The sequence below is a fragment of the Oncorhynchus masou genome, chromosome 15 (genome assembly GCF_036934945.1).
Source record: "Oncorhynchus masou masou isolate Uvic2021 chromosome 15, UVic_Omas_1.1, whole genome shotgun sequence".
Lineage (NCBI taxonomy): Eukaryota > Metazoa > Chordata > Actinopteri > Salmoniformes > Salmonidae > Oncorhynchus > Oncorhynchus masou.
In genome coordinates this window covers 40612299-40634325 of record NC_088226.1, presented here as the reverse complement: position 1 = coordinate 40634325, position 22027 = coordinate 40612299, and the positions used below count along the sequence as shown (strand labels likewise).

The 22027-nt window shown below is 44.2% G+C and overlaps 1 protein-coding gene and 1 non-coding gene across 2 annotated transcripts in view; one reads left to right on the top strand and one right to left on the bottom strand.

Annotated features, from left to right (window-relative positions):
• LOC135556249 (receptor-type tyrosine-protein phosphatase F-like) overlaps positions 1-22027 on the top strand; it is a 426619-nt gene that overhangs the window by 275252 nt on the left and 129340 nt on the right. Inside the window, exons 6-8 of the mRNA XM_064989280.1 lie at positions 7131-7319; positions 10782-10799; positions 13820-13930. Of these exons, the coding sequence (XP_064845352.1) occupies positions 7131-7319; positions 10782-10799; positions 13820-13930 (318 nt within the window). The remainder of the gene's footprint in view (positions 1-7130; positions 7320-10781; positions 10800-13819; positions 13931-22027) is intronic.
• Positions 4372-4447, bottom strand: trnaa-ugc (transfer RNA alanine (anticodon UGC)). Its single transcript has one exon. It is a non-coding gene; the product is annotated as a tRNA-Ala (tRNA).

Below are 22027 nucleotides of genomic sequence, written 5' to 3'. Positions count from 1 at the left end.
CTGTGTGCTCTTGACGAAACAGGCTGGTGCATTACAAGAGGAATGTGTGGCTGTAACCTGTGCCAAACACCTTGTCACAGCAGCATTGTAGAGAACAATAGTCTCAGTGTGGAGAGGCTCTCTCTGCTCCTCTCTCGCAGCATGCCCTGAGCATCACATGTCTCAACCACCAGCCATTACACTGAGGTCAGACTCTGGCTGTGTCTGAAATGGCATCCTTTTCATTTATGTGGTGGTTTGGTCAGAAAAAGTAGTACACAATCTAGTGAATAGGGTACCATTTCAAACAAAGCTTCTCTCTCTCAGAGAGACCAACCAACCAGGCCTCACCTGACTATGGGTCAGGGTGCAGTGACAAGGGTGTAATTGTCTGGTAGTTTGGGAAGTGTTGCTGACGTGTCATGTTCAGGATGGCAAAGTAGTATCTGTATGACAATGATCAATCACTGTTGCTAAGTTATGTGTAGTCACAGACAGTAGAAGTGGACTGGGTGTTCTATTGCAGTCCAGGACTGTTCTACACTATACATTTATGCTGCTCTTATACTAACGTTAACCCATTCCATTAAATATTGTTTACCATATTAGCAAGGAAGTAGCAAACCTACACAAGCTACTGGGGAATCCACACCCGCCTACTTTTCCTTTTTCTTCCACCTCAGTATTCGGACACCGCTCTGGTCTAGTAGAAGTGTCGCTGCCGTGTCGGCTCTCCACAGCCGACTGGCCGGTGCTCAGCAGGGTACCATCCCCGAAGGTGTCTCCCCCTTCCCTGGAGAATGAAGCTGTTCTCGACCCAACCAACCAACCAACCATGGAGATGCGTCACTCGCCATGGAAGTTGAAGCAAGCATCCTCTGGCAACGGGGGTGTCCTTGGAGATGTTGAGCCCGACCTGACACAGACCAGAAACGGCTTTTCCGCCCTGGATCCAGAGGTCCCAGCGCCTTCTTCCTTTGGGGCTTCCCATTCAAGATCGGATCCGGAAGTACCTACGTCTTCGTCCTCTGTCCTGTCTCCCTCTCCAGTGGCTTCTACCTCGGGTTCAAATCCTCGGAGCTCCCACCCTCATCATTCAGTGAGGCTGCCATTTAACATCGCCAGCTGTCATCACAGGCAGCTCTATGGTGAGAAACATCTTAGTTCACAAGGCAAAAACCCTGTGCTACCCAGGAGCACGAGTACAGGATATCACAAGGCTGCCACTGACTGTTCTATGACAGATGCCGGGAGCTGACACTGTCGTAGTCCATGTGAGGTCAAATGACATCAGGAGGGCTAGTTTCGGAACATCTGAAAGTCAATTTTAAAGAACTAATTTTAGCATTAAAAGACTCCAAAAAACAGCCAATCATTTCAGGTCCAGTACCATCGTTGGACCGTGGGTGTGAAAGATTCAGCAGTCTACTGGCATTACACATCTGGCTAAAAGATTACTGTAGCTCTGCTGGAGTCACTTGTATAGATAACTTTCTGGAAACAGAAGATACTCTACAGGAATGACAGAGTCCATCCAAATCTTCTTGGCTCCTGGACTCTGTCCACACATTTCAAGGCAGCGTTGAAACAATGACTTATCAATGACCCAAGACCAGCTCAGTTAATCCCTACCATTGTGACAATGAGTCCTCATAATGCTGCATCCAATGTACATTATTCTAGGGGTGTTGGCAGACACAATGTAAGTAGCTTAATTTATGTCCCCCTAATTTCCCTGAATACATCTGTTGCATGCAGTAATCATGAGCCTATGAACCAGAGTTACACTGTTAGCACTGAGGCGGTGTGCCATAGTTGGAAGGCCTCTCAGCTCCAATACAAATAACATGAGCAAGTCTACTTCTGATAAGGTTCCCAGTAAAGCATTACAAACAATCAAGCAACCCAGAAAAGTTCTTCAAATAGCCATATTAACATATGCAGCCTGAGAAACAAGGTCCATGTAGTCAATAACTTGCTTGTAGCAGATGACATTCATATTCTGAGTATCTCTGAAACTCACTAAGATAATACCTTTGATGATACAGAGGTAGCAATACATGGTTATAACATTTACAGAAAAGACAGAAATGCCAACGGGGGTGGTGTTGCGGTCTGTATAAAGAACCACGTTCATATAAAGCTTAGAGACGATCTAATGTTAAATACTGTTGAAGTAATATGACTACAGGTTCATCTGCCTCACCTAAAGCCCATTCTTGTGTGAAGCTGCTATAGACCACCAAGTGCTAACAGTCAGTATCTGGATAATATGTGTGAAATACTTGATAATATATGTGATATCAACAGAGAAGTATATTCTCTGGGTGATTTAAATATTGACCGGCTCTCATCAAGCTGTCCACTCAAGACAAATCTTCAAACTGTAACCAGTGCCTGCAACCTGAATCAGATTGTCAGTCAACCTACCGGAGTATTGACAAACAGCACAGGAATGAAATCATCAACACGTATTGATCACATGTTTACTAATCCTGCAGAAATTTGATTTAAAGCAGTATCCAAATCCATAGGATGTAGTGATCACGATATAATAGCCATATCTAGGAAAACTAAAGTTCCAAAGGCCGGGCCTAATATGTAAGAGGTCATACAATACGTTTTGTAGTGATTCATATGTTGATTATGTAAATAATATTTGCTGGTCTGTGGTGTGTAATGAGGAGCAACCAGACGCTGCACTTGACACATTTCTGAAATTGCCTATTCCAGTTACTAATAAGCACGCACTCATTAAGAAAATGACTGTGAAAACTGTTAAATCCCCTTGGATTGATGAGGAATTGAAGAATTTTATGGGTTGAGAGGGATGAGGAAAAATGTATGGCAAGTAAGTCTGGCAGCCCAACGGATTGGCAAACGTATTGCAAATTGAGAAATCATGTGACTAAGCAAAATAACATTAAAATATACTATATTATGAAACAAAGATAAACTACATAAAGAATGATAGTAAAACGATTTGGAGCACCTTAAATGACATTTTGGGGAAAAAAGCCAACTCGGCTCCATCATTCATTGAATCAGATGGCTCATTTATCACAAAACTCACTGATATTGCCAACTACTTTAATGACTTTTTCATTGGCAAGATAAGCAAACTTAGAGATGACATGCCAGCAACAAATGCTGACACTACACATCCAAGTATATCAGACCAAATTATGAAAGACAAGAATTGTACTTTTGAATTCCGTAAAGTCAGTGTGGAAGAGGTGAAAAAAATTATTGTTGTCCATCAGCACTGACAAGCTTCCGGGGTCTGACAATCTGGATGGAAAATAACTGAGGATAATAGCGGACAATATTGCCACTCCTATTTTCCACATCTTCAAGTTAAGCCTACTAGAAAGTGTGTGCCCTCAGGCCTGGAGGGAAGCTAAAGTAATTCCGCTACCCAAGAATAGTAAAGCCCCCTTTGCTGGCTCAAATAGCCGACCAATCAGCCTATTACCAACCCTTAGTAAACTTCTGGGAAAATGGTGTTTGACCAGATACAATTTCACAGACTTTCAGTACGCTTATAGGCAAGGACACTCAACAAGCACAGCACTTGCACAAATGACTGATGATTGACAATAAAAGAAATTGATGATAAATTATTGTGGGGGCTGTCTTAGACTTCTGTACAACTTTTGACATTAACAATCATAGTCTGCTGCTGGAATAACGTACACTACCGTTCAAAAGTGTAGGGTCACTTAGAAATGTCCTTGTTTTTTAAAGAGAAACTTTTTTTGTCCATTAAAATAACATTAAATTGATCCGAAATACAATGTAGACATTGTTAGTGTTGTAAATGACTATTGTAGCTGGAAATGGCAGATGTCTTGCTCCCTCTGCTGTTTCCTGAGGTCACCGATCATTTCCTTTGTTTTGTTGACGTTGAGTTGTTTTTCTGACACCACACTCTGAGTGCCCTCACCTCCTCCCTGTAGTCTGTCTCGTCGTTGTTGGTAATCAAGCCCCCTACTGTTGTGTCGTCTGCAAGCTTAATGATTGAGTTGGAGGCATGCATGGCCACGCAGTGATGGGTGAACAGGGAGTACAGGAGGGGGCTGAGCATGCACCCTTGTGGGTCCTCAGTGATGAGGATCAGCGGAGTGTAGATTTTGTTTCCTACAGACCGCAAAGCCGACAGTCAGTATTCCCCTAAGACCGCGACAGTAAAGGAACCTATGGGATTAGTTGCTGAAGCATGCGGGGCATGTGAATTACTTTTTTCTAATATATAAAATAATAATAATAATAATAATAATAATATATCCCATTTAGCAGACGCTTTTGTCCAAAGCGACTTACAAGTCGGCTGGGGCCACTACTTTTTTACATATGGGGCCACTACTTTTTTACATATTTTTTACATATGGGTGGCCCCAGTGGGAATCGAACCCACGACGCTTGGCGTTGCAAGCGCCATGCTCTACCGACTGAGCCACACAGGACCCCTTTCTCTCCCAAGTATGGTATGGGAGCAGAGACAGAGATGGTAAGACAGCAAGAATGGGATTTGACACTGTTTAAATCATTTGCAATGGCATTCTAAGAAGGCTGCGTTACCCTCTTTCCTCCCTCTCCTCCATATTGATAAAGACCAGGGCACATCCCCAGCTCCCCTTGGGGTACTATTACAGTATGCCATCTCTTAGTGAGACACTGAAAAGACAACGGCTTCCTCGGGGTGAATGGTGCCTCACAGAACCTCCAGGCGTCCTCGCCAGTCGACAATGAACTTCTTTCAAAGTGGGTATGGAGACGACAACTCATGGAGCTCCAGCTCTTATTGTGTGAGAGGGGAGAGAACAGGCATTTCTTACCTAAGTCAGAGCCTCAGAGCCCAGGGAGGAGCAACAGTGATAGGCTACGGTAGGTGTTTCCCAGTTACAATCAGCACGACAGTCTGCCAAACTGCCAGCCAGCCAGCTAACCCCTTTCTTCAGTCCCCTGATTCATATGACAGTTGTTTCCCATAGCCAGCCAGCCCCTCCTCAGAGTTCTCAGGGTTCATGTGTCTCTTTCTCTCCATGGGATCCCACCTCCCTTTCACAGCCCGTCTCTTTATTAGAGGGTTTCCCAGTGTCTCTCTGAACTCTTCTTTACTCTTCTGAGCCAGACGTTTGCATCATTGTGTGCATCCCAAGTTAACCAAAAATGACTCATAGGTTTCTGGCCAAAGGTAGGGCACTATAAAGGAAATAGGGTGCCAATGGGGACACAATTATTGTCCTTTCACACTTGAGGTTTTCTGCTCTGATTCAGGGGGGTTGGGTTAAATGCAGAAGACACATTAAATGGATTCAGTTGTCCAACTGACTCGGTATCCCCTTTCCCTTCCCTTTCCCATTCTGTTTCTTTGCAGGACTAATAGACACCCTCATCCTAAGAAATTACCCCCTCTTTACACTACCTGCTATTGACTTTCCCCTCTGTAGTACCTGGTATTGACAGAATCACAGTGTCACCATTGTTCACACTGCCTCAGGTTACTGTCAAACAAGGGTAACAACAGGTAGTGGCATGCGTCCCCAAATGGTACCCCATTCCCTTTATAGTGCACTACTTTTCACCGGGTACCACACAGTTCTGGCCAAAAGTACTGCACTACATAGGAGATAGGGTGTGATTTGGGACGCATATACTGCTGTCACATCCCCTTGCTCATCAATATCAATGCAGGCTTGACTGCTGTCTGTCACGGTTGCCGATGTCTTTTGCAATGTCACTTATCCATCAAGCGTTCAAGTTACTGTACTCTAGCTTGTCCCATTGAAGCCTGTTAATTACTGTAACGGCAACAAACTTGGCAAAGGGGCAGGATTCGAGCAAAACACAGCGAATTAAACAGGTTTCAATAAAAACATGAAGCTTGAACCTCCCGAGTGGCGCAGCAGGCACTGCATCACAGTGCTAGAGGCATCAGTACAGATCCGGGTTTGATCCCGGGCTGTGTCGCAGCTAGCCACAACCAGGAGACCCGTAAGGCGGCACACAATTGGCCCTGGGTCATCCGGGTTAGGGAAGGGTTTGGCTGGCTAGGATGTCCTTATCCCATCGCGCTCTAGTAACTCCTTGTGGCGGGCCGGGCGCATGCACGCTGACTTCGGTTGCCAGTTGCACGCTGACTTCGGTTGCCAGTTGTACGGTGTTTCCTCTGACACATTGGTGAGGCTGGCTTCCGGGATGAGCGAGCAGTGTGTCAAGAAACTCTGTGGCTCGGCGGGGTCTGTTTCGGAGGACACTTTGCTCTCAACCTTCGCCTCTCCCAAGTCCGTACGGGAGTTGCAGCGATGGGACAAGACTGTAACGTCCGATTGGATATCATTAAAAAGGGGTAAAAGTACAACAACAAAAAAGTTTATGCCTGGTACTGATCCTTGTCCTGGTCCTGTCTTCACCAGTTTACTTACAGTATATACTGTAGATATCCTAAGCTTCTGCGTCAGTTATTTCAAGGTCCTTCCAACTTATTTCCTTCATAGCTTTCCTTTTCCAGAGTACCTGGATATGGGGTGTATTTCCTCTTTTCACACACAAGGGAGAAGGAGGGAAGCATAGAAAGTGATTTCAGGCATTGATTGTGTTACCTTTTTATGCAGAATTTGGCAGAGGCTGGCATTTGACCACACTTATCCTTCCAGATGATCATACCTGGGAAAGCAGGAGACCCTCTCTATCTGAATGCAATTCATCCAGAGTGAAATTGCGTCTCGCACTCCGGCCTCACTCTCCACAGATCCATGACGAGAAATTCCATAGGTGGATTAGTCATGCCTTGGCCTAGCGATATTTACATTGGGGATGTATTTCACAGTGTTTTAAAGGCAACCACCTCACTGCAGCTCAAGGCTGTGGGATGAACAGGCCAATCACAGAGGAGAGCACAGACCATGACTGATGGGGTGGTCTCACATATCAAGATGTGAAGGATAGAAGTCACAGGCTGTGTGTGTGCGTGTGTGTGTGTGTGAGAGAGAATGCATTTAATGGATGACTGGTGCCTTCGTTCAGTGTTTTTCAACATTTTTATACCAGGGATGACCAGCAATCTATGTTCACTCGTGTCAGGGTCCACTTACCTTATATACAGTATATCATATACACTAACCACCACTGTCTCTCTGTGTCTCCAGAGGACCAGATTCCCCATGGGTTCCCCACCATAGATATGGGACCCCAGCTGAAGGTTGTAGAGCGGACCCGTACAGCCACCATGCTGTGTGCTGCCAGTGGCAACCCCGACCCAGAGATCTCCTGGTTCAAGGACTTCCTCCCTGTAGATATCAACAGCAGCAACGGAAGAATCAAACAGCTCCGCTCAGGTACAGAGTCTCCGCACGGTCTCCACATACTGTACATGGTTATTTCTGAGAAACACACACACACACACAGTATTTTGCACCATGTCAAACACACCCAATAAAATCACTGAAATTCAATATATATTCCAACGCTGTGTTGAACAAGGATGAGAATATACATTTATTTGTGTAGAATGTATTTTTTACATTTAAAATGTAATTGCCAAATCACTCCTTAAAGTTGTGAATAAATGTTTTTCTACATTCATTTAACTGCATACAGCTTTGTAATTCCCTCAGTGGCTCCTGAAAGGGATTGCTGCTGCTGTTCTGTGCCTGTGGTGCCTTCAGTACCAGATGCAGGCAGCCATTCGTCTTAAAATTATAACTAACCACAAGGCTCAGTACAACTCAGAATGGTGGCCTGTTTCCAAGCACTTATTTAGTCAGTAAGGCAGGCGCAGCAACGCTGTTCGGCTCTGTACTTCATACCTTTGTACTATAGGCCTATATAGGCCTAGGCCCCTCCCTACAGTCAGTTTTTAGGGGGAAACAGTTCACAAATATGTTGGAGTCTGGGTCCCTACTCCCTAAACCCTTAGCATCAATGCAACCTCCAAAAGCATTCCAGATGGGCATTAACTCTTGAACCCCAGCTCTGGCAGCATAGAATATAATATAGAAACAGAGGTATAATTTCAGTGTTTCACCTCTGGCTCCTATCCACAGACACAGAGAGAGGAAAGGCTGAGAGAAGCTGTAGGATATCTCTGGTCTGCATTGTAAATGGCACCGTATCCCCTGTATAGAGCTCTATAGGGCTCTGGTCAAAAGCAGTGCACTATAAAGGGATATAAAGAGAATAGGATGCCATTTGGGACACAGGCTATGTGTAGCTTTGAAGCCCGTGGAAGCTGGAGGATTTCCCCAGGCAGGCTTCAGCTGCAGAGGCCTCAGGTGAAGACAGATCCTCCCGCCATGATGTATTATTAACATGACAGCACAGCAATTTTCTTCAATTTGGTTCATAGCGCTGGCTTGCTTCCTCGTCACACATCGGCTGCATTCCTAACTGTAACCTTATTCCCATCATAGTGCACTACTTTTGACCAGAGCCCTGGGTTCTGGTCAAAAGTAGGGCACTATGTAGGGAAAAGTGTACCATTTGGGATGCCCAATAATCCCACTGCAGTCAAGCCCAAATGGGCATGTCTCTTTTATCTCTTATTTTTTAAGTGCTGCCCGTTCGCTAAATGTCTGTCAGAGGTCAACTTGACATTCAAGCAATTTATTTGTTCCAATACAATTCATTACGCGCTCGTGAGATTACATTTGCTCATAAATTAGTATCCCTATTATAGGACCTTTTATCCATCAAGGAATGCTAATAGCCAAAATTTTCCATTTGAGACCTTTGCACTCTGGTAGCAAATGAAAGACAAGTCAGTATGTGTCCTTTGCGTCAAATGAAGCTCAGAGCTCTATCCCCCGTCTACTAAGGCCTGGATCCCAAATGGCATGCTATTCCCTACATAGGGTGACATTTGGGATGCAGTCTTAAACATGTCATTGTCTACCGGTAATTACCGATAGGCTTGTCCGAACCAGGAAGTCTGGCCCCTGACATCGATCAACACTGTTTACAATGCAGGCCACACAAAAAGCAAACAGACACTCATCCTGACACTCCTCCTCTGCTGTCCTGGGGATCTGATAGGGAGGAAGAGAGGTGTGGGAGAGGAGTAGGAGTGGAAGAGGAGGAGGATTAGTGTCTCTTGAAGTGGCTAAACCTCTATCCTTTCTGGTAAATACTCCTGGAGTAGCAGGTGCACCAGGCCACGACTCTGTGCGTGGAGTAGTCACTCAAACTCTTCTGGGTCCTCCTGACTCACCAAGGTTGGATCCCAAATGTCACCTTTTCCTCTTTATAGTGCACCTCATTCCCTTTATAGTGCAATATTTTTGAAAGGGGCTTTATTCAAATGTAGTACACTATATAGGAAATAGAGGGTCATTAGGGACACAGCCTAGGTGGTTGGTGATTCTCTCCACTGCAGCCTGCTAGTAACATAATTAGCTGAGTTGTATTATGCCATCCTTGAATTATTATGAATATGTATATGGATAATGATGACATGATAAAATGTGTTAAATATATACGGCCATAATATGATGTCCTTGTGAAGGCAGAGCATGGACTAATTAAATCCACGGTAATAGGTTATTGTTGTGCATTAACCCCAATGTATTTCTTCAACATATAGGAAAATGAATACCTGCCTACTGTATCCAGGATATTGCGAAAACATAATAAAGTACTATTATTTTTCACAATTTACCTAGTACCTGCTACACTGAAATCTGTCATGGACAAAGCATGTGATATTCATACTGAACTAAAACCAACCTGGGCTCAGTACATGGAGGCTGTATGTCTGTCCTGGCAGGTCTCAGCGTAGACCCAGTCCTCTTTAAGCTGCTGATGACCTCATCAACATGGGACACACAGCTTTTAGGGGGCTCTCCGTCCTCTATTCTCAACCCCTCTCCTCCACCTCTATGCTCCTGTTTAATGAGTGGATACGGGTTTGGATTTATTATCCAGATCGTGTGTATCTGAATAGGAACCAAACCGACTCCTCCAAAATTTGTCGCATATGACTAAATATGCCCAAATGACCCAGTACTAACAACTACAAGAATAATCAATGAAATCAAACAATACATTATTTATGCAGCTAATTAGTTAGAGGGTGGTCCACAAAAAAATGAATAACACTGCACCCACCTAAGACTTTCTCTCACAATGCAGCAGCAATATCACAACTTAGGCTATTGTATTCCAGGGCACAGGTTTCTTAGTATTACATCAGATACTGTTGTAGCCTGTGTTGGTGTTAACCTCGTTACGACAGGAAGCTGAACAGCCCAGATTAGTTAACCTGTCTAGAGTTAGTCTGTAGACCTTATCAGAATGTCTTAGGTAACAGCCAGAAACAGGCCTGTTTTGGGTGAACGGCGGATCACTATTCAAGGTTGATGTTGATGGCCAGGTGTTAACACGAACAAGCAGGTGGGGAGAATAAGTAGCTTTGCAATCATAGCAGACCCGCAGCTCAGTAGCACAAATAGCCAGGTGTACAGCATAAAAAATGATGGGGAGAAAACAAATATCCAGGTGTACACAACATAAAGAGTCCGGATTATAGCACACAGTAGGCAAGTGCAGAGCAGAAGTAGAATCTTGCCCCTTAGTTGGGTTACCACTCTGGTACTCTCACCCAACACAACAAAACACAAAATTGTGTAATATCCAGAAATGTAAAAAGCTATTTTTTTTATGAACGTGTTGAGGGAGAAATAGCTTCTGGAATTCAATACTCAAGTTCTTCTTCATACTCAGGTTTCTTCTCTTTATTCTTTCTTTCATCTTTGTACTAATGCTTCTCTCTAATCTTATTTGCATTCAAATTACCTCTCCAGGTGGTACACCAATCAGAGGTAAGAATGCTGGGTACACAAAAAACTGTCCACTCACGTCATCCTTCCTGTCCTCCTCCTCATTATCCTCCTCCATTCCCTCCTCCTTTCACCTCACAATGTCCTCATCACCAGTTGTCTCACTCTCTCTCTGGGCCCTGACTCCTTCTCCACATCAGTACATGACCCTTTGTCAGTCTGTCTGGTCAATGGCACCTCTAAAAACACAAACGTCAAATAACGGATCTACAAAATCCTTACTCCACATCCCACTCAAATTAAACCGTCTTAACGTTCACCTAAGAAAACTGTAACCTCAGAGAAAGATGGACCTGCTTAAACTGTAGATTAACAAAACATATGATTAATATTTTGAATGGCAGCTCTATCCTGAGCGTGGATCGTGATCTCTTGACCACTCTTTCAGTTTTTATATTCCTAGACTCCTCGCAATGAGCCTGACATTACTGTATTTCCATTCCCAACGTATGGCGGGATTGACACCTGCTATGATTAGTAGTCTGTGATGTGTTTTAGAGGTGGTCAACGATGACCCCTATCTGAGCACTGTCCTGAGAGGCTGTAGTCAGAGGCAGGAAGGAGGAAGAGGTACTAGATTGCATTATTAAAGATTCAACTTCTTTGGGCAGAGTGAGAGTGGAGCATCTGGCAGCCAGCTACACTCTTTATTGAGGGTCCTAAAATCTCCATGTCTGCGCCTCAAATGGCACCCTATTTCCTACATAGTGCCCTGGTCAAAAAGTAGTGCACTATGAATAGGGTGCCATTGGGGAAGCAGACCATCTCTCTGACTGAGAAGTTGTCTTATACCTCTGGCTCATTTTATACAAGGGAGAAAATCGAGAGCAGGCTTTGGTGATTGGGTCAGTAGGAACTTCCCAATTTGACTGCTGCTCACCTCGTCGTCTCTCTCCAGAGATAAAAAAACATCTCATCTCATCAAGGGGTCTCACTGCCATGAAAAAGTGCTGAAAGGAAACGTGTTCCAAATGGCACCTTATTCGCTATATTGCGTTACTTTTGACCGGAGCCCAATGGGCCCTTGACAAAAGTAATGTACTGTTCCACAAGATCCAATTAAAGAGGAATGGAAAAGGATAATACATATTATCCTTTTCCAGATGTAACTATGAGGCAATAACCAGCCACTGCTGCATTCCTCTGCTCTCCGCGCATCGGAAACAGGATTGCCCTAGCCTACACCAAGCGTTGATCACTAGAAATTAAGGCTAGAGGGAGAAAGCTAAGAGCTTGGAAAGAGAACTGTACATCGAAGAAAGTCTTACCTGAGTTGGGCTCTGTGTGTGTGTGTGTGTGTGTGTGTGTGTGTGTGTGTGTGTGTGTGTGTGTGTGTGTGTGTGTGTGTGTGTGTGTGTGTGTGTGTGTGTGTGTGTGTGTGTGTGTGTGGTGTGTGTGTGTGTGTGTGTGTGTGTGTGTGGGGGTAGTTACAGGTGAGAGGGGGTATGAATGAGCCAATCGGAGGCTTGTCTGTGTATATGTGACGTTTGTAGCAGCAGGATACACATCTCAGGCAGAATCCTCTAGATGATTGACGTAACATGGTGGCTGCTGGATGAAGATATCGCTGGGCGCCCATCCATCTCACCTAACTCCAGATTCACATGGATGTCACCACACACTTTTTTCTTCTATGTCCAAATGTTATCAGCAGTTGTGTGACAAACTCATCCCATATGATGCATTTCAGATTCCTTTTCTGAAATATATTCTCACATTTATTTTCTATTAATATTCCGCCACTGATCTCAAACTGCATGATGTGTGTAACATCACGATCAAGAGCATCCCTGTACATGAACACCAGACACGCAGTCATGTTGTCTGTCAAAATCGATCCAGAGTCGACTGTATATGAAAATTGTTCATTGCATAAAGGAAAATGCTTTGGTAAATGGTCAAAGAAAATGATAAACCACGTGATCACTGAGGTAAGTGTTATGTTCCTGATCCAGTCTTGATGTTTTATCCGTTTTAAACAGGGTCGGCCAAAGAGGACTGTCGACAAGAGTAGGAATAAAAGAGTCTTTCACTCCCCTAGTCTGTTTGAACTCATTTGTTTCCTCACTGTTTGAAAAATGGTCGCCGTCCCCACTGTCACTAACAGTAGAGCAGGTGATAAGAACTAATCAGTGGTGAACAAAGCAGAATTGATTAGTGATTTGTGGCTAGTTAATCTGTGAGGCTGAAGGCTGAAGCTTTGGCAGAGTGATGAAGAGATCGTTGAAGTACATCAGAACTCTTAGGGATTCCCATCTCTCTGTACTGACATTGTCATTACTCACAGAATGGCTTAGGCCTGTATTTGACTTTAGTATTGATAGGTGAGAAGATAAAGATAGGTTTTCTTGTTTATGAAACAGCAGGTTTAGAATTCCTCACTTTTAAATTACTGTATGTATTTTTCTTACTTGATTTGCTTTTCTCCTCTATCCAGTCTTACTGTAACGTCAGGCTGAGCTATAGTTCCTTAATTACCACTTATGGGTACTTCATGAAACTTGATATTGCATCGTTTCTGCAGTATTTAGGTCCCTAATAAGAAGTGTAATGTCCTCTTACCTGTCTATGCTTTGGTCTTTCTCAATGTTGCCAAAATGTCTGTCTGCTGGATGGGTCTGTTTTCAAAATGTCAGTTGTTCTGATATATACTGTACGTGTATGAAAATTCGGCTTGGTTATTTGTATTTTTGTTTAGGCAAGGTGTGTGTGTGTGTGTGTGTGTGTGTGTGTGTGTGTGTGTGTGTGTGTGTGTGTGTGTGTGTGCGTGTGTGTGTGAGTTTGAAGTAGTGTAAGTCTGAACACACATTTCAGTGTGCATTAACTGCATTCTGTCCTAAATGTCACCCTACTCCCTATATAGTGCACTACATTTGACCAGGATGAATACGGCTCTGGTCAAAAATAGTGCACTATGTAGGGAATAGGGTGCCATTTGATATGCAAACCATGTATCCATCTGAGTGGACTCTGAGCCTTGACAGTGTGTCCTCTCCCTTCAGGAGCTCTCCAAATAGAAAACAGCGAGGAGTCGGACCAGGGAAAGTATGAGTGTGTGGCGGTCAACAGCGCCGGGACCCGCTACTCGGCTCCAGCCAACCTATATGTGAGAGGTAAGAGCCCTCCTTGCCTGGCGAGCGGGTCAGTGCTAACAGTGGGGGCCATCCACCTGTCCATAAAGTATCTATTCTAATCTATCATTTCCCTCACTGCTCTCTGGTCAAGCGCTAAAGACTAGTATAAACTAACCCACTCTACAGCTACACAACCAGGTCTGCTCTCTGGTCAAGTTCACCCACTCCTCTCCACAGCGAGCCTGGTCTAGCTATACAAATACTCCACATGGATCTATTCACTGTCTGGAAACTGACAAATGCCAACCAACTACTTCCTCACTGGAAAAATAGAGCACCTACCCAGCCAACCAGTTAGTGAAAGGCTCAGCCTAACCTGTTGATGCCTGTTCTTGTTATGTCAATGTTTTGTCTATTCTCTGTGGGGGGTGTTTATTTTTCTGTATCTTTTCTTTTCTCCTGGGTGATTGTATACTCCCTATAGGGCTCTGGTAAAAAGCAATGCACTATATAGGGAATAGGGTGCCATTTGGGATGCAGGCTTGGTGAAGTGGAGAGAGTTGTTATATGCTGGTGGTACATATGCAGACTTGTAGACATACTGTGCATACGGGAAATAGACACCTCGTTGGTTACTGTCATCCAGAGTGTAGGAAATTCCCCTATCAACAGGATGCTATGCAGTCTATGGCTGCGTCTCAAATGGCACTCTATCTCCTATTTAGTGCACTGCCTATTTGTTCTACTACTACAAAGCAAACAGGGCTGATGTCATATCAAACTCAACCCCCATTGTCTTTTAGAGAATAATGTTCGGCAGAAAAAAATCAATTAGCCTCTATTCCACCAGCCAAAATCAGGTTCTCAAAGGCAATTTTCCATGATTCAACTCAAGTTGGTTCCTTGTGTCCCTGTTTTATGCATACCCACAGGTTTTTACCGTGCTCATTGCAAACACATTGGAAAAGTTCACCAAGGGCAAAGAATTAAGTTATTCACAACTTTTTATGTTACTGATGTCACTTCTCCCCCACTCCCCCTCTCTGGCTCTCGAGGGCGCCAGGCGGCCCATCATTACGCACACCTGTCACCATCATTACGCGCATGAGCACTTCATGGGACTCACCTGGACTCTATGACTTAATTGATTGCCTCTCCTATATCTGTCACTTCCTCAGTTTCTTCCCCATGTCTGCATTTATGTCATTTTGTTACCCCTGTCCATGGTTTTGATCCGCCTGTCCAGACGCTGTTCTTCCAGATGCTGTTCTATGTTTTGTTATACAGTTGGAAGTTTACATGCACCTTAGCCAAATACATTTCAACTCAGTTTTTCACAATTTCTGGAATTTAATCCTAGTAAAAATTCTCTGCCATAAGGATCACCACTTTATTTTAAGAATGTTAAATGTCAGAATAATAGTAGAGAGAATGATTTATTTATTTATTTCATCACATTCCCAGTGGGTTAGAAGTTTACATACACTCAATTAGTATTTGGTAGCATTGCCTTTAAATTGGTTAACTTCTGTCAAACGTTTGTTTCGAGTAGCCTTCCCACAATAAGTGTATGTAAACGTCCGACTTCAACTGTATGTCCGTTTATCCATTAATCCTCACTCCCTGTACTTGCTTCTCATCTCCCAGCATCTGTCCTTACAGAATGCATCTGGGAGTTTTTTGTTTTTTGTTGGGGTTGGTGACGTCAGGCCCAGGTACCGGGGGTGCCTCAGCTGGCTGGTCGGGCTTCCATACCTTAGCTGGCTCGAGAGTTTTTTTTGCTCCCATCCCATGTCATTCCTCAGCCGGCTTGTCGGGCTCCCACGCCTCAGCCGGCTCCTAAGGCTCCTATCCCACGTCATGTCTCAGCCGGCCCGTCAGACTCCCACGTCTCGGCCCGGCATGTCGAGCTAACACATCTTGGGCCAGCACGTCGTTCTCCCACGCCTCGGGCCGGCATCCCACACCTCAGGCCGGCACGCCAGGCTCCCACACCTCAGCTGGCTGGTCGGGCTCCCATCCCACGTCGAGCTAACACATCTCGGGCCGGCACGTCGGGCTCCCACACCTTGGGCCGGCTGGTCGGGCTCCCACACCTTGGGCCGGCTGGTCGGGCTCCCTTTATTGATTGCCTCCCCTATATCTGTCACTTCCTTAGTTTCTTCCCAGTGTTTGCATTAATGTCGTTTTGATCCCCCTGTCCAGACACTGTTCTTGTTTTGTTATATGTCAGTTTATCCATGAAATCTTCACTCCCTGTACTTACTTCTCGTCTCCTAGCGTCTGTCTTTATAACTGAGACCATTCTAATATATCTACATTGATCGTAAATTCCCATTTATCTATTTCCATAGAAAGAATATATATTCATTAGTGTCTTTTTTAGGGGGTAGATGTTGAATGTTGCAGATAGATTGTAGCTTCCATCAATGTTTTTGTCTTCATCACTTCCAATCCACATATATTTTTTTGCAAATATATATACACACACACATACATACATACATACATACATACATACATACATACATACATACATACATACATACATACATACATACACACATACATACATACATACATACATACATACATACATACATACATACATACATACATACATACACACACACATACATACATACATACATACATACATACATACATACATACATACATACATACATACATACATACATACATACATACATACATACACACATACACACATACACACATACATACACACACACATACATACATACATACATACATACATACATACATACATACATACATACATACATACATACATACATACATACATACATACATACATACATACATACATACATACATACATACATACATACATACATACATACATACATACATATACATACACACATACACACATAACATATACATACACACATACACACATACATACATACATACATACATACATACACACATACATACATACATACATATAAAAAATGGAAAGAATATGGCACTACAACGAACCTGCCAAGAAAGGGCCCACCAAAACTCACGGACCATGCAAGAGGGGCATTAATCAGACCAAAGACAACCCTGAAGGAGCTGCAAAGCTCCACAGCGGAGATTGGAGTATCTGTCCATAGGGCCAAGTCGTACACTCCACAGAGCTGGGCTTTATGGAAGAGTGGCCAGGAAAAAGCCATTGCTTATGTCACGATCCTCTGAATGAATGGACCAAGGCGCAGCGTACTTCGAGTTCCACATGTTTAATAAATATGCAACTCACCAAAAACAATGCAGAAGAAAATTAAATGTGACGTTCTGGGCTGCTCACAAGCAGCTACACAAAAACAAGATCCCACAAACAACAGGTGGGAAAAGGCTGCCTAAATATGATCCCCAATCAGAGACAACGATAGACAGCTGCCTCTGATTGGGAACCATACCAGGCCAACAAAGAAATAGAAAACATTGATTGCCCACCCTAGTCACACCCTGACCTAACCAAATACAGAATTAAAAGGATCGCTAAGGTCAGGGCGTGACAGCTTAAAGAAAAAATAAGCAAACACGTTTGGTGTTCACCAAAAGGCATGTGGGAGACTCCCCAAACATATGGAAGAAGATACCCCGGTTCAGATGAGACTATAATTGAGCTTTTCGGCCATCAAGGAAAATGCTATGTCTGGCGCAAACCCAACACCTCTCATCACCCCAAGAACACCATCATGCTGTGGCAATGTTTTTCATCGGCAGGGACTGGAAAACTGGTCATTTTTGAGGGAAACCTGTTTCAGTCTTCCAGAGATTTGAGACTGGGACGGAGGTTCACCTTCTAGCAGAACAATGACCCGAAGCATACTGCTAAAGCAACACTCAAGTGGTTTTAAGGGGAAACATTTAAATGTATTGGAATGGCCTAGTCAAAGCCCAGACCTCAATCCAATTGAAAATCTGTGGTATGACTTAAAGATTGCTGTACACCAGCGGAACCCATCCAACTTGAAGGAGCTGGAGCAATTCTGACTTGAAGAATCGGCAATAATTCCAGTGGCTAGATGTGCCAAGCTTATAGAGACATACCCCAAGAGACTTGCAGCTGTAATTTCTGCAAGAGGTGGCTCAACGAAGTGGGGGGGGGGGTGAATAGTTATGCACGCTCACGTTTTGAGTTTTTTGACTTATTTCTTGTTTGTTTCACAAAAACAAAAATTTAAAAAATGCCAAGTGGGGTGAATACTTTCGCAAGCCACTGTACATATAAATACATGTACATACATATATACAGTACCAGTCAAAAGTTTGGACACAACTACTCATTCAAGGGTTTTTCTTTATTTTCACTATTTTCTAAATTGTAGAGTAATGGTGAAGCCAGCAAAACTATGAAATAACACATATGGAATCATGTAGTAACCAACAAAATGTTTAACAAATCAAAATATATTTTAGATTCTTCAAAGAAGCCACCCTTTACCTTAATGATAGCTTGCCACACTCTTGGCATTCTCTCAACCAGCTTCACGTGGTATGCTTTTTCAACAGTCTTGATGGAGTTCACACATATGCTGAGCAGTTGTTGGCTGCTTTTCCTTCACTCTGCAGTCCAACTCATACCAAACCATCTTAAATGGGTTGAGGTCCTGGTTGAGGCCAGGTCATCTGATGCAGCACTCCATCACTCTCCTTCTTGGTCAGATAGCCCTTACACAGTCTGGAGGTTTGTTGGATCATGTCATGTTGAAAAACAGCTGATGGTCCCAGTCACCGCAAACCAGATGGGATGGCATATTGCTGCAGAATGCTGTGGTAGCCATGCTGGTTAAGTGTGCCTTGAATTCTAAATAAATCACAGAGAGTGTCAGCAGCAAAGCACCCCCACACAATCACACCTCCTCCATGCTTCACGGTGGGAACCACACATGCAGGGATCATCCGTTTACCTACTCTGTGTCTCACAAAGACACGGCGGTTGGAAACAAAAATCTCAAATTTGGACTCCACTGGTCTAAAGCCCATTGCTCGTGTTTCTTGGCACAATCAAGTCTCTTCATACTATTGGTTTCCTTTAGTAGTGGTTTCTTTGCAGCAATTAGACCATGAAGGCCTGATTCACGCAGTCCCCTATGAACATTTGATGTTGAGATGTGTCTGTTACTTAAACTCTGTGAAGCATTTAATTGGGCTGCAATCTAAGGTGCAGTTAACTCTAATGAACTTATCCTCTGTAGCAGAGGTAACTCTGAGTCACAAGAACTTAAGTTTATAAAAAGATTGAACACAACATTAGGTGATGATATATGGATAATTATGGATTTATAATCAGCTATAATGGAGCAGTCATTTTGGACAGGGAACACAGAATTAATTATCATTTATTTGGGATGCATTCTGAGGTGCAGTTAACTCTAATGAACTTATCCTCTGGAGCAGAGGTAACTCTGGGTTTTCCTTTCCTGTGGCGGTCCTCATGAGAGACAGTTTCATCATAACGCTTGATGGTTTTGGGGACTGCACTTCAAGAAACTTTCAAAGTTCTTGAAATGTTCCGTATCAAATCAAATCAAATCAAATTTTATTTGTCACATACACATGGTTAGCAGATGTTAATGCGAGTGTAGCAAAATGCTTGTGCTTCTAGTTCTGACAATGCAGTAATAACCAACAAGTTATCTAACTAACAATTCCTAAACTACTGTCTTATACACAGTGTAAGGGGATAAAGAATATGTACATAAGGATATATGAATGAGTGATGGTACAGAGCAGCATAGGTAAGATACAGTAGATGGTATCGAGTACAGTATATACATATGAGATGAGTATGTAAACAAAGTGGCATAGTTAAAGTGGCTAGTGATACATGTATTACATAAGGATGCAGTCGATGATATAGGGTACAGTATATACGTATGCATATGAGATGAAAATGTAATGTAATGGGTAAGTAACATTATATAAGGTAGCATTGTTTAAAGTGGCTAGTGATATATTTACATCATTTCCCATCAATTCCCATTATTAAAGTGGCTGGAGTTGAGTCAGTGTCAGTGTGTTGGCAGCAGCCACTCAATGTTAGTGGTGGCTGTTTAACAGTCTGATGGCCTTGAGATAGAAGCTGTTTTTCAGTCTCTCGGTCCCAGCTTTGATGCACCTGTACTGACCTCGCCTTCTGGATGATAGCGGGGTGAACAGGCAGTGGCTCCGTTGGTTGATGTCCTTGATGATCTTTATGGCCTTCCTGTAACATCGGGTGGTGTAGATGTCCTGGAGGGCAGGTAGTTTGCCCCCGGTGATGTGTTGTGCAGACCTCACTACCCTCTGGAGAGCCTTACAGTTGAGGGCGGAGCAGTTGCCGTACCAGGCTGTGATACAGCCCGCCAGGATGCTCTCGATTGTGCATCTGTAGAAGTTTGTGAGTGCTTTTGGTGACAAGCCGAATTTCTTCAGCCTCCTGAGGTTGAAGAGGCGCTGCTGCGCCTTCTTCACGATGCTGTCTGTGTGAGTGGACCAATTCAGTTTGTCTGTGATGTGTATGCCGAGGAATTTAAAACTTGCTACACTTGCTACTCTCTCCACTACTGTTCCATCGATGTGGATATGGGGGTGTTCCCTCTGCTGTTTCCTGAAGTCCACAATCATCTCCTTAGTTTTGTTGACATTGAGTGTGAGGTTATTTTCCTGACACCACACTCCGAGGGCCCTCACCTCCTCCCTGTAGGCCGTCTCGTCGTTGTTGGTAATCAAGCCTACCACTGTTGTGTCGTCCGCAAACTTGATGATTGAGTTGGAGGCGTGCGTGGCCACGCAGTCGTGGGTGAACAGGGAGTACAGGAGAGGGCTCAGAACGCACCCTTGTGGGGCCCCAGTGTAGAGGATCAGCGGGGAGGAGATGTTGTTACCTACCCTCACCACCTGGGGGGCGGCCCGTCAGGAAGTCCAGTACCCAGTTGCACAGGGCGGGGTCGAGACCCAGGGTCTCGAGCTTGATGATGAGCTTGGAGGGTACTATGGTGTTGAATGCCGAGCTGTAGTCGATGAACAGCATTCTCACATAGGTATTCCTCTTGTCCAGATGGGTTAGGGCAGTGTGCAGTGTGGTTGAGATTGCATCGTCTGTGGACCGATTTGGGCGGTAAGCAAATTGGAGTGGGTCTAGGGTGTCAGGTAGGGTGAAGGTGATAAGGTCCTTGACTAGTCTCTCAAAGCACTTCATGATGACGGAAGTGAGTGCTACGGGGCGGTAGTCGTTTAGCTCAGTTACCTTAGCTTTCTTGGGAATAGGAACAATGGTGGCCCTCTTGAAGCATGTGGGAACAGCAGACTGGTGTAGGGATTGATTGAATATGTCCGTAAACACACCAGCCAGCTGGTCTGCGCATGCTCTGAGGGCGCGGCTAAGGATGCCGTCTGGGCCTGCAACCTTGCGAGGGTTAACACGTTTAAATGTTTTACTCACCTCGGCTGCAGTGAAGGAGAGACCGCATGTTTCCGTTGCAGGCCGTGTCAGTGGCACTGTATTGTCCTCAAAGTGGGCAAAAAAGTTATTTAGTCTGCCTGGGAGCAAGACATCCTGGTCCGTGACTGGGCTGGATTTCTTCCTGTAGTCCATGATTGACTGTAGACCCTGCCACATGCCTCTTGTGTCTGAGCCGTTGAATTGAGATTCTACTTTGTCTCTGTACTGACGCTTAGCTTGTTTGATAGCCTTACGGAGGGAATAGCTGCACTGTTTGTATTCAGTCATGTTACCAGACACCTTGCCCTGATTAAAAGCAGTGGTTCGCGCTTTCAGTTTCACGCGAATGCTGCCATCAATCCACGGTTTCTGGTTAGGGAATGTTTTAATCGTTGCTATGGGAACGACATCTAATGAACTCGCACACCGAATCAGCGTATTTGTCAATGTTGTTATCTGACGCAATACGAAACATGTCCCAGTCCACGTGATGGAAGCAGTCTTGGAGTGTTGAGTCAGCTTGGTCGGACCAGCGTTGGACAGACCTCAGCGTGGGAGCTTCTTGTTTTAGTTTTTGTCTGTATGCAGGTATCAGCAAAATGGAGTCGTGGTCAGCTTTTCCGAAAGGGGGGCGGGGCAGGGCCTTATATGCGTCGCGGAAGTTAGGGTAACAG